Source organism: Manacus candei, unplaced genomic scaffold (assembly GCF_025592945.1).
Source record: "Manacus candei isolate 608988 ecotype Guabito, Panama unplaced genomic scaffold, ASM2559294v1 h1tg000094l, whole genome shotgun sequence".
NCBI classification, from domain to species: Eukaryota; Metazoa; Chordata; class Aves; order Passeriformes; family Pipridae; genus Manacus; species Manacus candei.
Window position 1 is genome coordinate 2,241,574 of NW_026138142.1, and position 17,069 is coordinate 2,258,642.

At 37.6% G+C, this 17,069-nt stretch overlaps 1 protein-coding gene across 1 annotated transcript in view; it reads right to left on the bottom strand.

Annotated features, from left to right (window-relative positions):
* Window positions 1–3,622: 3,622 nt before the first annotated feature.
* The window catches only part of LOC127461027 (sodium channel protein type 5 subunit alpha-like), a 41,863-nt gene continuing 28,416 nt past the window's right edge, over window positions 3,623–17,069 (bottom strand). The window contains 10 exon segments of the mRNA XM_051768249.1: window positions 3,623–4,764; window positions 6,571–6,835; window positions 7,559–7,659; window positions 9,072–9,213; window positions 10,176–10,229; window positions 11,162–11,416; window positions 11,524–11,612; window positions 14,001–14,223; window positions 15,410–15,564; window positions 16,207–16,303. Coding sequence (XP_051624209.1) covers window positions 3,623–4,764; window positions 6,571–6,835; window positions 7,559–7,659; window positions 9,072–9,213; window positions 10,176–10,229; window positions 11,162–11,416; window positions 11,524–11,612; window positions 14,001–14,223; window positions 15,410–15,564; window positions 16,207–16,303 — 2,523 coding nt within the window.

Sequence of the window (17,069 nt, forward strand, 5' to 3'; positions counted from 1 at the left end):
TAATTCAGCCGCAGGCACAAAAAATAGGTAATTGAAGGGTATGAAATTTTGCTGATAAATTCTGCAGAGAATGCTAAGACTGGTAGCACTATTAAAATACTATCTCCAGTTCTCTCTTCAGTTCAAGAAAGATGTGAGTATATAAAAGAAAATTTACAAAAGAGCTGACCTTTCCAGTGACTAGTTTAAATAATCTCTGGGGACAAATTCTACCCAACATTTGGGCAGCCAGGTACAGTGGCTGTTGTCTGAAGTCAAACCTATGAATCTCTAACTTCTGAATGCTTCTGCATAAACCCAACTTCCTTGAAACCTGGAGACGAACCTGCCTTGCCCTCAGTCTGCCCAGAACTCCAACAGCTCTGCATTAAATCAGCTCTGCTGACTATTATCAAAGTCAGCTTGGCCTGTCTTACCTTAACTCCACGGAACTCTGAGGCAGATAACTGCAGCAGATTTGCCCAAACAGCTTATTTTCCTGAGGAGTTGCCAAAACATGTCTATTGCTCTTTCAAAAGTCTCTGAAGATCAATAAAACCACTTACTAAGTTGATGCCTTCGCATATTTTCCCTGGAATTGGCAGAGCAAAGGGTCTAAACTTGTGGCACTACATTCAGCTCTGACACCAGTCAGTATCTTTATCCAAATATTTCTAATGGATGATGGTACTGAAAAATCTTGCAGAAAGAAATTTGATATGGTGCTGTAGAAGTCACAGAAGACTCATCATTTGGCTCCCAGGGGTGGACAGGTGAGAAATCTCTTATTAATTTGCACTAATTTGTCACCCTCTTGTACACAGAGACTAGAACTGTGTGCCCAAAACAGTGTTGATTGATAGATTCCCACATAATACCCAGGTAGTTGATTAATGTGGCTGTTTAGCCATAATCTTTAAGTGTGAAAAGCTGTGGTTGCTGTCATGGAATCACAGTAATTCTAATTATGATCCAGGGCAGAGAACCTGGTGTTGCATTCAAACAAAAAATTTTGAATTGCAAAGATTCATTACTGTTTAAAAGTCTCTTATATGGCTTTTCCACTCTTTCCTTCTTTTCCAACATGCAAGAACAAAGCATTCTTACCTCTTGTCTAAGAAACATTTCCTTTTACAGTGATATAAAGATAGAAAGCCCACAGACACAGAAGAATTTTTTTCCTCCCCCAGTCCTTAAGGTCTATCAAAAGCCAGAACAGTCAGTGAACAAGCACCTACTGAGAACTGTGGGTAACTTGAAAGCCCAGGACAGGAAAAAAGAGAGTTTTGAGACTTTTTTTCTAACTTTTTTACAATCAATGTAATACCTTTTTGCTGACGTGTGCAAGTTTGTCGCCTTTCACCAAAGATTGGTCACATTTTAAACCGCAGTAAATGCTGCCATCTAATGGTACCTGATCACTGAACAAAAGCTGTCGGCTCAGTCCAGCTCTCAAAGAACAAAATAAAGAGTTTCACCTCACAAGCATCACTCTGCATGAAACAACACAAGCTGGACAGGAGCAGGTCTCAAGCAGAGCCACCAAATATCTCTGCATCCCTCTGCCCAGTGTGGCAGCTCCTGAGTGCAAATTCCTGAATTATCCAAAGAGGTCTGCAAACCTTCTTCATCAACCTTTTTTTTCTGGACTGCAGCTGGTTCTGGAAGTAATCATAGAATCATTAAGGTTGGAAAAGACCTCCAAGATCATCAAGTCCAACCTTTAATCAAACACCACCATGTCCACTAAGCCACAGTATTAAGTGCTACATCCACTCATTTTTGGAACATTTCCAGGGATGGTGATTCCACAAGTTCCCTGGGGAGCCAAAGTTCAACCATAATAAAGCCCATTCAAACCATACTGTATCAGAACTCTTAAACTCTTAGCTTTCCTGTGTCTTTATTTGTTCTGAAATTAACTTAGATTTAACAATATCTGTCATGTTTAATAGTATCTAACATGGAAAATGACAGTAAAAATTAGGTGAGTATTACCTTATTGTTCCTGCTATTCTTGGCCTCAAAATGTTAAATCTTTTCTAATTTTTTGTAAAAAGTGAAACATTTTCGGTTTTGTTGTTCTAATAGGTAGCTACTTTTGGAAAATTATATTACTGTGATTCTACCCCTTTAAGAACAGATTATTTCTTGTAACAAATGAAACTGGATACTCCTTACAAAACAGACAGAAACATGTTAAGCATCTGAGTTCTTTATTGAAGAATCTAAACCAGTTGTATTGTATTAGTGGTTCTGAATCCACCACAACACTTCATCTGAACAACCTAAACTGCAAAAGAAATCAGTAAAACATTAATACTCATTGTTCATATTTTCTTTTTCAGAATCAATCAAATAAATGCTTCCTCTACCTCTATATGAGGCAATAAATGTTGCCTCATATCACTAAGATTACTAAGTAATGTTTTCTATGACATTTAGATGATGATGAAATTTTATGTACAATGATTCTCAAGATTTTCTGGAAGCAATACCCCTTGTATAACACTCTTTGATTTTGGTAGCTATGATTATGACAATTTTCATACACTGAATGATACTAAGAACAAATTATATACAAACTTTATGCACGGGCAACTGAGGATGACCTGTTAAATCCATTTAGGTGCACGTATAAAGACACCTCCAAAATTCTTAAGCATAAGCAAATCCACCCAAACATGCTAGGAGGAGTGTGAAGGAACAAGATTCAGGATGGGAGAGGTTCCAGGCGTAGAGAAAAACATGCAGCAATGGACAGGACTTTATTATATGGACCTTACAGTTATTATATGGACTTCATTGTTATTATGTGGTTTCATTGTATCCACACTACACAACGCACAGCCTGGGCATGCTCGGGCTTGCCACGAGTTTGCCTGCTCCCTGCTTCCCCGCTCCCCTCTCCCATAGGCTGCAGAAGCTGCAGAGAGGAGACAGCCACCATTGCCCTTTCCTTCCCCGGCTCCTCCCACGTTCCTCCCACTTTTGCCTCTGTCCGTATCCCGATTTGTTCCCCCGTTTGTCTGTCTCATGTTCCACCCCATAAAAAATCCCATGCACACCTCAATAAAGCATTCCATCTGCACCCTACCTTGTCTCTAGACCCATCCGTGCTGTGTCACGGCCACATCCCCCCTTCAGACTGGGCAGAGGAGGATGGTCCCAAAACCATCACAGTTAGAGGCTGATTATACTCAAGTGTCCTGAATGAGCCCTATTACAGAAGTGCAGTAATTATTTCATTTTGCTACATAAAGCCTAGTTGGAAATATTAGTTATCTCTAAAGAGATTTACATTATTCTAGAGTCTTGTGTGTTTATAAATCTGTGCTTACAACCGACCTTTTACAGATTTCTTCCGTAAACACATGAACTAGGACAAAACTAGCAGGTGAAAAAATTTATTCACCTACTCCACTAGCTGAGAAAAAATTCTATGGTTTGATTTTTCTCCAGTATTTATGACATAGTCGTTCAGATCTTAATCATTTTAAGGAGAATTTGCTAATTTGAACAATCACAATACTCGAAGGCTGCCATCATTATTCTAAATTTAGAGTATTATACTCTGGGATTCACATATTGTCTCCATCTGAAAATCAGTCCCTTTGTTTTAAATGTCAAAAATGCTGCAGCCTTATGTGTCCAGCTTATTTGTGTCAGCAAAAGCATCATAAAGTCAAGGGAGAGATGTGGAAGAAACAGACCGTGATTTATGTATCTTCCTGCCACTACTTTCATTAAGCATTGATACAATAATCCTTTGCTTCTCCCACGTTTCTTCTCCAAAGACAGCACTGGTCTGTCTGTGATGGCATAAGAAAGATGTATTTTTGAAAGAACGCTGTATCAAATACCTCCTGAAGGCCCTTTGGATAATAACTGCTGATACCTCCTCTTGTTTTCTCTTAAGAGTGGAAGAAACTGGCTTGTCAAAAATTTTAGATGGATTGGCAACCACAATTTTTTCCTCCATTAATAATTCAAGACTATCCAAATCTCCAAATTCTCCCAAGACCCTTTTAGTGAAAGCACGCAAGATATCCAAGTGGTGGATCTTATCTCCACTCACTAGAGGGAGGTCCATGGATATGAGCTGGATGTTATTGGGCTTTGGAATGCGCAAGGGTTCTGCCAGAGCATCTGCAAAGTCTGAAAGAGCAGAATAGTCAATAAACTGTGTTGCCAGAGGATCAAATTTTCCCCAGGTCTCATAAAACATATCAAAGTCATCCTCACAAAGAGGATCTGTGCTTTCTTCAGTGGCAACATTGAAGTTCTCTAAAATGACAGCTATGTACATATTTACAACAATGAGAAATGATATAATGACATAGCTTACAAAATATAAAATACCAAATGGTCTATTTGTGCAATTAATTTTATCTTTCTCTTTTAAAACTAAGTTGGGAGCACATGTACCAGATTCACTTAACAAAGGGGCCAGAAGTGTATCCCAGCCAGCTGATGTTGTAATTTGGATGAGACAGAGAATGCTTCCAGAAAAGGTTTGAAAGTTGAAAATGTTATCAATCCCACCTTCCCAGGGAAGACAGGCAAAGTTTGCCATGCCCACAATGGCATAAATAAATGTAATTAGGAAAAGCAAAAGGCCAACGTTGACCAGTGCAGGAAGAGACATCAGTAATGCAAAGAGAAGGGTTCGAATTCCTCTCGCTTTTCGAATCAATCTCAGGATTCGGCCAATTCGCACCAAACGAATAGTTCTCAAAAGTGTAGGAGAGATGAATTTTTGAAAGGCTTCAGAAACTCCAATACCTTTGAAGGAAGAGAAAAACCAAAGTGTTGTCAAGGCATATTAGTCAAAGTTATTTCTGCTTTGTTATATTCTGTGCTTTAGGTGTCAGAAGTAACACTGACCATATTACACCACTTTCCACACAAACATCATCAATACTGAAACTGCTTACAAGACAGCTTAGGAAAAGAAAGACAAATCGTAATACCTTACAATATTAAAAAGATATCAATATTGTGCATAGTTTGGAAACTGCATCATCCCAGATTTCTCTAATTCAGGGCTGGTGAAGTTACACATTCATTGCTCAAGTACTTAAAAATGCTTTTAGCACCATTCAGCTCCTGTGCTGGAAGCTGTGGGGATTGCCTCCTAGCTGCTGTCTGCTGCTTCTTTACAGGCCTGATCACATGCTAAATGTGAGGCTTTGACTAATGCTTGGTACTTGAAGGAGAACAGAGAAGACCAAGAGGATTCTAAAGAAAAACTGTCTTGGTATTTATCCCCCATTACACCCCGTTCTTTGACCCTACTAACAGAGTAAGGGTACAGCAGGAATGCAAATGATTGCAAACAGAGGGGTTAAGGAGTCATCATTTTCCTGGGTTGCACGGGACAGCAAAGGGTTACTGTGCTTAGGCACAAAACAGAGATCTCAGAGCAGTTTTTCTTTCCTGTCCTTTATTCTGTGATATAACCTGAGCCTGAGTGGGAAGCACAGACCAAATAAACTGTACAAGAAACTAGAGCTATCTATGACCCTTTGTACAGGTAATGATCAGCATCTAGTCTTATTTGAAAAGCCAAAAAAATCCAAGCCAGTTTTAGTGAGACTTTTCACAGTCACAAATAGTGGTCCAGATTTAGAATGGTGCTGAGCAATTACATTTTCCTGAGCTTTCTAAATCAGCAATCAGGATCTGCCTCCTTTAAAGGAAGTCCTGGTGAAATAAATACATCTTTCTCATTTTTCAAGCAAGTGTCTTTTTAACATGAATTTGCTTTGTGAAAGTAAAACAACTTATTAAGATAATGTGGAAATGGAAAGCATAAAACCAGTCTTACAACAATTTATATACACTAACTTAGAGAAGATGTTAATGAATTAAATTCCTATTCTGTAAATTACTCAATAGAATGCATACATAAAGAAAAGTAAAAATTGAAAACTCTATTTACCTTTTAGTACTGTGAAAAAATATAAAGGAAAAGAAGGAAGGAATTTAGAAGGAATCACTGAGCATCTAGTCTTATTTGAAAAGTCAAAAAAACCCAAGCCAATTTTAATGAGACTTTTCACAGTCACAAATAGTGGTCCAGATTTAGAATGGTACTGAGAAATTATATTTTCCCGAGCTTTCTAAATCAGTAATCAGGATCTGCCTTCTTTAAAGTAGGTCCTGGTGAAATAAATACATCTTTCTCATTTTTCATGCAAGTGCATTTTTTACATGAATTTACTTTTACTGTGAAAACAACAGTTACCATAACAACATGTAAATCAAAAGCATAAAAACAGTCAGACAACAATTTAAGAGCAATAACTTAGTGAAGATGTTAATGAATTAGGTTCCTATACTATTAATTACTCAAAAAACACATATTATATGAAAAGTAAAAATTGAAAACTCCATTTACCTTTTAGCACTATGCAAAAATATAAACGAAAATACAGAAGGAATTTCAAAGGAATTCATTAGCATATAGTTGTAAAAAGTACAGTGGATCTGGATTTGTTTATCAAATATATCTAAGTGGTTACTTCATACTGAAATTTGGCTCAGTATTGGTAAGACACATTACCTGATTTAGTGATTGGTACTTACTAACTATTGAAAGGACCACAACAATAAAATCAAATAAGTTCCAGCCGCTTTTGAAGTAATGCTGTCTTAAGGCCAGCACTTTTATGACACATTCTGCTGTAAATACAGCCACAAAAAAATAGTTGATTTTATTAAGAAGTTTCTTGGTGCCTTCCTGATTATTTTCTGCCATCATAACAATCATATTTAGGCAGATAAAAATCACAATGATGATGTCAAATGCTTTGTGCATTACGATATCAAACAGCAATCCCAGGAATGCATTCTGTGGAGAGAAAAAGAACCGCATTCAAATATTAATCAGTAATTTGTGCTTAGAACAAGAATTTAGGGTAATATAATTTTAACAATAAGCTACTAGAAGCATTTTTAGGTGATTTCTTTAGATCTTCAAGAAAACTCACAGTACTTGGCTAAGTATATTCAGGTATCAAGCAAGCACATTGGCACTTATATATACATACATCAGGAAAACATCCAGAGTACATTGTGATTGCTCTTTTAATAGAAATACTTATTGAAGCAGATATTTTAGGATAAGCAATTCAAATTAAAATGTCATAAGCAAGAAAAACTATGAATAGTTACTATGAAAAGCCAGGCCTGGAATTAAGATTAAGAAACTAAAAGTAGTAAAACATGTACTATTCTCTATTCATTCTCACCTTCAATAATCCAATCTCGTGGCAGAAGCAACATCATGCAACTTAAGTAACCAAGGTCATGGTATGGTTATCAAATACTAATTATGAACCTTTATAAACAGGTTGTACATTTGGATAGGTCATAAATAGGATATAAATTTCCTAATTAACACCCACAAAGAAAGACTCTTTTAAGAAAAAGAGAGTACAATGTAAATACTACATTGGATAAAGAAGATGATGGGCTCTAAGGCAAAGTTTATTTCCCTGTGCCTGGGCTACTGAGTTCAAATATGGTCACCATCGTTGTATCTTCTGCCATGTTCTACTTAAGATAATCTCACCAATGGTCTTGGGATGGGTTTTTGAGGTTTCTTGGATCCAAGTTTTTTTAGGGCATTATAGTACTTTTTCTGTTCCTCAGTCAAAAATAGATCCTTTCCACCTAAGTAAAGGGAAAGAATATTGTTGTTTAGCTGAAGTTTAAGCAGTTCCCTAAATAAATTCCAGCAACTTTCTGTAAAAAAGAGTAAGTTACAGCTGTCCTGAGTGGGACCTAAGAGGGCACAGAGACAAACCATGTCTTCACTATTTCTCCTTTCCCCCTTGATCTTTGAGAAGATGTACTGGAAAGAGCTGATCTGGGTTTGATCATGGAAGTTTAGTCTAGGCAGTGTTCCCAAGTCAGTTCCCTCAAGTGTGAGAGCCTTTCTATTTTTGGAAAAGGTAGAAACAGAAATGTATTGCTGGACTAGCAGGTAAATGGAGGATGATGAGACCCAGTTCTACAGGGGGTTCCTGACAATGAATTTCTTATTCCCATCTACACTCCCTGTATTACTTAGCAATCTCTTTGAACCCAGGATTCAGAAGCCAATCATCAATCCTAAAAGCACTGAGTGATCAGCATTTTGTACAACAAACACACAACAATGTTCAGTAGGGCATCTGCAATTTCAATCACTCTGGAAAGACCTCTGAAAATTCCATTTGACTTCACTATATGGAATCACACGAAAAATTCCTGAGAATAAGCAAAGAAATGAAAGAGAAAAAAATTACAGAGAAAAATTGACCAAAAAAAATGTCAATCACAGCATGTACTAAGAAAAAAGGATTACATCCCCATAAACTTCCAGTAAATGTTCTGGCTTATAAACTACTTGACTGCTGCTGTTTCTATCTCTTTGGATTACTGTAACTGGGACTTTGTTAGAAAAGGAAATTCTTAGAGTGAAGTTGGACTGTTGTTCCTCAACCCCCAAATATCCTTTCTCTGTTCAAATGCAGAGAGCAGAAGAATTTCTTGTGGGCTTTATTGCTCTCTCTCTCTACCCAGAGCAGCAATGCTCTGACACTTGGTGTATGAGTCGGGCTATGGAAATAAAAAAGGGTTCCTGTAGAGATTCTGTCTTCCAAAAGTGAATCTTGAAATTGTAAACCTCCTGTTGGGGTCTGCTTTTTTTGAATGAGCAAGAGGTTTATTTGTTTTAAGTCGTCCAAGTGAAATAATTTACTCCAGTTTCCTTTCTATTCTGGATAATTTAACATCTAAATGAATCAGGACAGAACTCAACCTGGTTTTGGCCTCTCATTTCTGAAGCTACTCCCTCCTTCCTCCTTGTCCTCTACTTAGAACAAATTAAGGACTTGGCAGGAAAATAGAATTTACTGGTAAATTGCTAAAAGCCTTGAGGAAAAGGGGACTCCTGTTTTCAAAATGTGGCTTAAAGTGTTATTATTTTTAATTTATCCAGTTAAACAGTTATTTCAACATGTTAGACATCTACATGTCAAACCAGCATTCACTTAAGCAAATCTGGATTACAGGAGACATTGAGTTAGCTCAAGTAGTACTTATCTTTTTCCTCTGTTGGTTAAAATTGCTGATAACCACTCCAACAAAAAGGTTCAACATGAAGAAAGATCCAAAAATAATGAAAACCACAAAGTATATGTACATGTGTAAGTTTGCTTCAAACTTTGGCTGTTCATTGATCTGTTAAAAAAGTCAAACCAGAAAAACAATATTAGTAAAAATGAGATAATCACAGCTTTACCATTTCCAATTTATAATAACAGATCTTGTCATTGTCATGAGGGATAAATTATTTCCACGCATTTACATCTTTACCTGGATGTACAGGTAGAACCACTCTCTTGTTCTATCTTGCTACTGATTGTAAAGATAGTGACAAGCAGAGCTATAGAGACAAATCCAGCTTTAGCAAATTTTTAAGTAATAAAGAACCAATTCCAATCAGAAGGGATCCTGTGAATGCCCTGATTAAAAACAACAGCTCAGACTAAACACAATGGTGACCAGCCATCCTCTGGAATGCTGTCCCAGACAAGAGGCAATTCTAAAGCCCCAGCTCACTAAGATCAGCCCTACAAGGAACAATCACGTTAATCAGCAACTATTTCACTGCAGTCAAGAGCACAGAGACTGAAGGAGTGAGAAAAAGGTAAATTCAGTTAAACATAGAGAAGTTAAAACACACTGTCCTGGTAAGAGAGTGAGGAACAGCACATGCAAAGGGGGAAGAAATACTGAGGGTGTCAAATCTAGGGAAGAAAAACTCCTGAAATAACTGCTCTAGCTGCATGCTGTTTCAATGCTCCTGTACATGTCTAAAAAGGAAGAAAATTTGCACAGTCCCTTCCAAGAGCTTCTGTATTCTGTTCTCAAAAGAGACTTGCACAAAGCTTGCATCTTCTTCCCCTCTACATTCCTGACATAGCAAGCTTTTTGTGGTGTCACTCTACTTTGACCAGTTTCTTTTATCTAAGTTCTAGATTTTTGGTACTCCAAGGATTATTGTTTCACTGTGTAGTTTGATGCCTTCAACCACTTGTATTTTTGATTTGATATTGCAAACAAAGATGAAAAATAATTATATGGATGGAAAAGGGAAGAAGAAAAGGGAAAAGAACTAAATTGTCATTTTAGTGACATACCTCACGTGAATCCACTGCTGCATACATAATATCCATCCAACCTTTAAAAGTTGCCTGAAAAAAATGCATTTTTAAGCTTGTTATAATTTATATATATATATATATAGTTAATATATATAGCTAATATAAAAGTGGTAATAGTTGTGGAAAATGAGCAGTGTCCTATAAAAAATGTGTATCACTTCCAAAGATCTGCTGGGAAGTATGATTCACTGGAGTTTAGTTAAAAGAAAAAATACTTCTTGAAAACTAAACAAAAACAAATAAACAAACAAACAAAAATATTTCCTAAAACAAAAAAATCATGATTCATGCGAAAAGTGTCTTAATGTTATTTCTTCTTAAAATAAATTTTTTTTGTGAAAAATTGCAGTAAAATTTTCAGCTCAACTTGCAAATATAATGTAAAAGGATAAAAACAATTTCTGAGAAAACAGCAGACAATTCCTTCCTGCAATTTTTAGCAACTCTGCAGAATCATAGAATACTTTGGAGGATCCAGGGCAAAGAACTTCAGCTAAAGAAGATACAGCGATAACAGCCAACTTAAAAATTGCCTTTCTCTCCTTTGTTGTCCTGTTAGGGAGCTCAATAAATTAGTATCCCAATCCTTCATGACTTCTACAGCAAAAGAAAATATAAATAAACTGTGCCCTGATTTTCTTTCTCATCCACTCTGAATGAGAGAAAATAAGAATATTTTTAATTCAGTAACTTGAAGACTATTTCAGGTTTACTGTGTTAATAAGATTAAAACAACATTGAAAAGCCATAAACCAGAGTTTTGATTTTAACACAAGGTTGCATATGCTCAAGTGTTCTTTAGGAGGAACTGAGCAGGTCACCAACAAGGAAACTATATATGGAAGGTAAAAAATATCCCAAATTTCACTGGGATAAACAGAAGCACAGGGGTGTCCCATGGTTGGGCTGCTCAACCCATTTCCTTGAAGAAAAAAACCTGAGAATGTTTTTATAGAACTCACCACTTGGAGCAGAGCCAAGTATCCCATCCCAACATCATCAAAGTTTACAGGATAATTTGTCCATTTTCCACCATGAAACTCACAATCAGTTTTGTTATTAATGAGACTGATATTTCCTTCCTGGAGTATGCACTTTGAAAATCTTTTCCCAAGCCATTTTACTCCTAGAATGTTAAATAGGAGCCAAAAGACAACACAGACGAGCAAAACATTGAAGATTGAGGGGATAGCTCCGAGGAGTGCATTGACAACAACCTGAACAAAATGAATGAAAATAATAGTGAATTTTATGTTGTCATTTTCAAAAACATCTTCAAATGCAGCCATTACAAAATATTCACACCGACCCCCAATATCTTTACCTTTATCCCTTCAAATCTTGACAAAGCTCGTAGAGGCCTCAATGCTTTAAGAGTCCTGAGAGATTTCAGGCCACTTCCAGAGGAACAACGTGCCTTGCCTTCCGTACCAGGATTTAGTCCCCAGGAAACAAATGACAACTGTGTTCACAGAATTAGAATTGCAATTACTAAATGGTAAACAAATTTTCCCTTGTTTGTGTTAGCAAACAATCATTACCTGAATGGTACAATATCTTTGACCATTAAGTCAAATTAAGAAAATACACATTAAATTCAAAGTTATTGTAATTTTATTTCATTCTTTTCTAATATGTAAAAAGATTTCTTCATTCTAATTTGAAATGGGGGGGCAGTTGTTTTTTGGTTTTGTTCTTTTTTTTAACTGTTCATATATTTTCATGATGTGGGTGTTTGACCCCAAAAATCCAATTTCCAAGCTCCCCCCACATTTTAACTCAATACCAAAGAGAAGTTTTCAGACATGCACACCTCGGTATGGGGGAAGGGAATTATATACAATTTATTACTATACAGAATAAATACTATAGAAACTAAAAAGCAATTATATATACAACATTAACAGAATCTCTACCACCCCTTGGACCCTCCCACATCAGTTCAGGAGAAGCTTGCAGGGTGATAGTTAAAAGTCTCTCTCTCATTGGGGTATCAGGGAAGGGGTCTTGCACCCTCACCAGCCCTCAGCTCCTGCTGAGGTCTCCTCCTGGGCTGCAAGAGAAACACTTGCTTCACCAGGTCTTCATCATGAAAAGGTCCAAGGAGTCAGTTTTTGAGTCCTTTCTCCCCAGAGAGTAAGATGTTCCGTTCTCACTCTCCAGGTTGCAGGTTTCTGGGTCTTGCTCAGTCTTTTACCCCAAATAGTTTCACTAAAAGTCCTTACCCAGAAAAAGCCTGCCGGTTTGGCTTCCTCTCTTCCTAAACTGCTGCAGCTTTCAATTTTTGGCTGCCCTCGCCCAAACCTCCCTAGAGCCTCCCCCGAGCCTCCTTGGCCCATCTCCAATTCCTTCAGCCTGGAGTTCTTCCAGCTTCTGCACGGATCACAGCTGCTTTCTCTGGGCTCCGGACCACCTTCTTGGCCTGTCTCCTAGCGCGGCTCCACTACTGAGCCTTAAGTCCACACCACCGCCTCCCTGGGCAGTGGGGGAAGAAAAAGAGCCCCCTAGCCTTGGCCACGGGTACTCAGTCCAGTTATAAACTGTTCCAAGCTTCCCTCAGCCTAGCCAGGAGAGGGGGAAAGAGGGCCAGGCCCCCTGCATAGGGGGCTGGAGACCTCCCTCCTCTCACCTCATGGTTGCAAGTCTCTCCCTCACACACTCCTACACACTGACTCCAGCCCTGGCCAAGCCAGGGCCGTGGGGGCCCAGGGGCCCCCTGGTTTTGGGGGCCCCTGGCCACCCCTGGGCTTCTCTCTCTCTCAGACACTCTCACACTCTGCCAACAACTCCCGGCTGTTGTGATATCTAATTTCACAGGAGCGAAAAAAGACCTGCGCTTGGTCCCTCAGGGGAAACTCTCCTAGGACCAACCACTTCTAGCCCCCCGAGGTGGGGAGGGGCACTTAACCCATGACACGTGACTTTCCCCTGTTTTGAAGAGCACTGATATTAAGATTAGAAAACTGTCGTACATATTCGTTATAAATAGCCATAACATTAGACCTTCCTATTGAAATTTCATACTACTTCACAACTTTCAATGCTGACTATTCTGAAGCCATCAAAAAACTACTCTGATGTTACCATCAGTCCTCTGTTTACCTGTTCTTTTTTCTAAATATTTAACTTCAGAATCTTCCCAGTGTGATGTTGACAAGCATAGATGTTTCACTTTTATATAGCAAGATTATAATAATTAAGATTGTCTGAATTCATAAGAAATATGTAGGAATTGTATACTGCATTTATCTCACTACTGGTGTTTTCAACGTGTATCTTTATAAATATGCAAAGGATTGCTGGGATTTCTCTTTTGCAAAGCAAAAAGTTCTTTCCTACATCTTTAACATTCTGGTAAATTATTTTTCCAACAATACTTTTCAACTCCCTTTACTATCTAAGTTCTTTGCCTTCAGGAAGCAACTCTACGTTTTTTGTTTCTAAATGCCAAAATCACAGAATCATAGAATGGTTTAGGTTGGAAGGGACCTTTAAGATGATCTAGTCCAGAACTGCCAGTAGCTTCTCATTTTTCTATCGGTTTAAGTAATTTATTTTAGTTTTGTTTCTGATCACTAGTTGAACTCCTTCTCTCCACTTGAAAAGGTTTTTAGAGCCATCATGGTCCTCAGTGATGGTGATACCAAATAGAATTTTCTTAAGCAACTTCTAGTTATTGCTGAAAATTTCAATTTAAATTTGTCCTAAAGTCTGTTTGGGTTGCAGATTTTTCACCTTTTGGAAACTGTCCATCACACTTGTAGTTATTCATAATCAGAAGTTACATGTAGTTATCCAGATAGAAAATGTCAAAAATCAAAATGTATGACAAGTTGAATATAATACTTACACATACAACGACAAAATCAAGCAAACACCAGGAATTTGTGAAGTAACTGCGCAATCCATAAGCTACCCATTTCAGAAGCATCTCCATCAAAAAGATGTAGGTAAATACTTTGTCAGCATAATCTAGGATCAGTTTCACTGTTTTTCTATTCTGCAGGTGAATATCTTCAAATGCCTGGAATTTCAGAATGCAGTTTTAAAACAGGTCAGTAGTTGCATGGAAAATTACTGTTAAATTGCACAAGAATACACAGTTTGTCTGATTACAACCATTTCATGTTAAATTATGGGCAACCACCACTTAGTTTTATACCTAGAAGTAAAAAATGAATTGTAAAATAAGTACAATCTCATTTTCAGGTTGTTGAAAAATCAAATATTTTCAGGTTTTTATGTTTGACACTCTAAAACATGTCTGAGGATAGGCAACTGTGGCTACGACATTCTGGCTTCCCAAGGTTGTTGATAATTTTGAAGGTGTTGGTCTAAATTCTTCACAATAAAGCCTGACTTAAACACATTAATCACTGTCTTTCAGACTCTAACCTTCCAAATGAGTCATCTTTAGTCAGCCTGCAGAGTTGTAATACACACATGGAAAAGAATGACAAACTCCTTAGTTGGAACTGTTCATTCCTGGAGTTACAGGTTTTTTCACCTAAACCTTGACCTTGAGGTTTTAGGAAAATGCTTTATTGATCGCTGCTGTTCACATCAGTGTTTGCTTGTGTTTAATGCATTTGCTGCCTGACTAATTAATTTTGAGTTTTTGGTATTGCCAATCTACTCCCAATTCCTTTTACACCTTGCATTATTTCCTCACCAAGCCTCCACTTCTCCCCTACCCACTTCATTGAGGTATTAACAGCAGACCTGATTTGCTCCCCTGCACTTAAGACATGCCTAAAAACCCATCTAAAAGGCCATGGGAAAGGTGGAGCAGGAGCATAGACCACTGAAAAAACAAGGAGCAGAGATGCTCCTAGGTATAATCCAATAAAACTTATGCACTCCTGTTCTGCAGTGTTAGAAAACAGTGATTCTGCTTCTGGATCTAAAGGGGTCTTCCAGTTGTGCTACAATTAGGAGAAATGCCTCCAGAGCAGAGCTGTCCCTGTGCCCATGGGACTGTTCATTTGAGTGTGGGTAAATGAGAACAACTGGCATTCATGTGCATAAACCTATTTGCCATTTCTGACCTTTTTTCTTGAGTAAGTTTGATCATGTGTCCTCTTATTGCCTGCTAAACCTTGGCTACCTTGATCTCCATCTACCAGTCAAACCACCTGCTCATTAGCAGTGATGTATTTTCCTTATTGACAACAATCAATTCAAAATTAGAGAAATTAAATGCAATTTACCAGTGCTGCACTGCTCAATACTATCACAAAAACCATAAAATATTCAAACCCGCTATGGTTAACAATTCTGTAGCAGGTTTTCCTGAAGTTCCACCAACTTCGGCCTGGAAACTTAGTGATATCCACTACACAACATGGGACACATTTACCACAATCTGAAAAGAGAAAGAACAGTATATTGGTCTATGGAAAATGCTGAGATATGGAATCAAAACAGTATAAGACATCTTAAAGAGAGCTTCTACAGATTAGAGAAAGAATGTGCTGTTTTACCTATGGGGTAATGCTGTGATTGAAATGATCTTAAGCTAAAGAAAAGAAAAAACTTGTATGCAAAATTAATCTCTTTTAATAGAGCAACTCATATATGGGAAAAAGAGAGTTGGTTTTGTGCCCTTCTTCAGAAAGGCTCGTGGGCACAAGAAAAAAAGACTTTATTCGATCTAAAAAATGTTTATTTTCTGCATTTCTCCTTTTTGTTTTGAAAAGAGATAGTATGTTACTAGTAGGTTAGTCAATTAATATTTTTACTGATTATTACACTGTTTTGCATTGCAGAGACATTACAACTCCCTGTTCACTGCTTTGCACCAGAAACACTCTCCCTGAATCTGTAAAGGCAGCAGGATTGAAGCATGAGAGTCAATGGAGTCTAAGGAGATGTTCAGATAATCAAAGGCAGATGTCAACACTGGGATGAGCAGGAAAACAGATTCTGCTAATTTGGACATGTTCCAAGTGGATATTTTTTAACACTGGTTCATTTGGTGCTAGCACAATACAGAAAAGATTCCTACTTTCTCCAAAACAGTCCTTAGGCAGGTGTGAGTTTTTAGTCTGGGAAAACATCTCCAGACCAACAGCTGGATCCACACTGTTGGCTTCAGAAAAGCTGTGAGCAGCACCACATTTCTGCATGGGAGAAGGAGAAAGAGGAGAATTTATTTGCTTTTCATTAATAAGATTAAAAAACCAAAAATAAATGAAATTTATCATCCCCCTGCCCTCCTCCCCAAAAGAATTCTGCAGTCTATAAATTACCTTATTGTTGCTGAACTACAAAAATTAATTACAAATAACAGGACAGAAAAAGCCAATCCCTACTCTTTGTTTCCATGCTTTTAATTTAATAAGTTCTTTGTTTTCTTCTTGTCCTCTAAACAGGACATGCAGGAAAAAAAAAGACTATTCTATGCTACAGCTTTGGAGAAAACTCTGACTTCAGGTGTAGTAGATGTCTGTTGAATGTCCCTGTTCGGGCGCCATTTGTGGTACTTGTTTTGGCACAAACAAACTACACCACGTGGGGCTTGAATTAGCTTTGTTACAAAAGAACAACAGATTAAATACAATGTTGAAATTGTGACACGTGATCTCTCAATCAATCACACCAAGGTACTCCACTGCACATGTCAGATAGAATACTTGGAACTACAAGGTCCAGAATGCTTTGCAGTACATTTCCTCTAATATGAATTCCTTCATCCAGGCCAATCAAATTCTCTTTTCATTTTCAGAGATACAAACCATGTCTCAAAAGGCTTGAAGATGGTAAGGTCTAACAGGATAGAAATGTATGTATGGACTACACACCTCAAAGAATTGTAATTACTGATAGGTAACCTATACACTTCTAAAACTAAAAATGATAAGGAAAGCA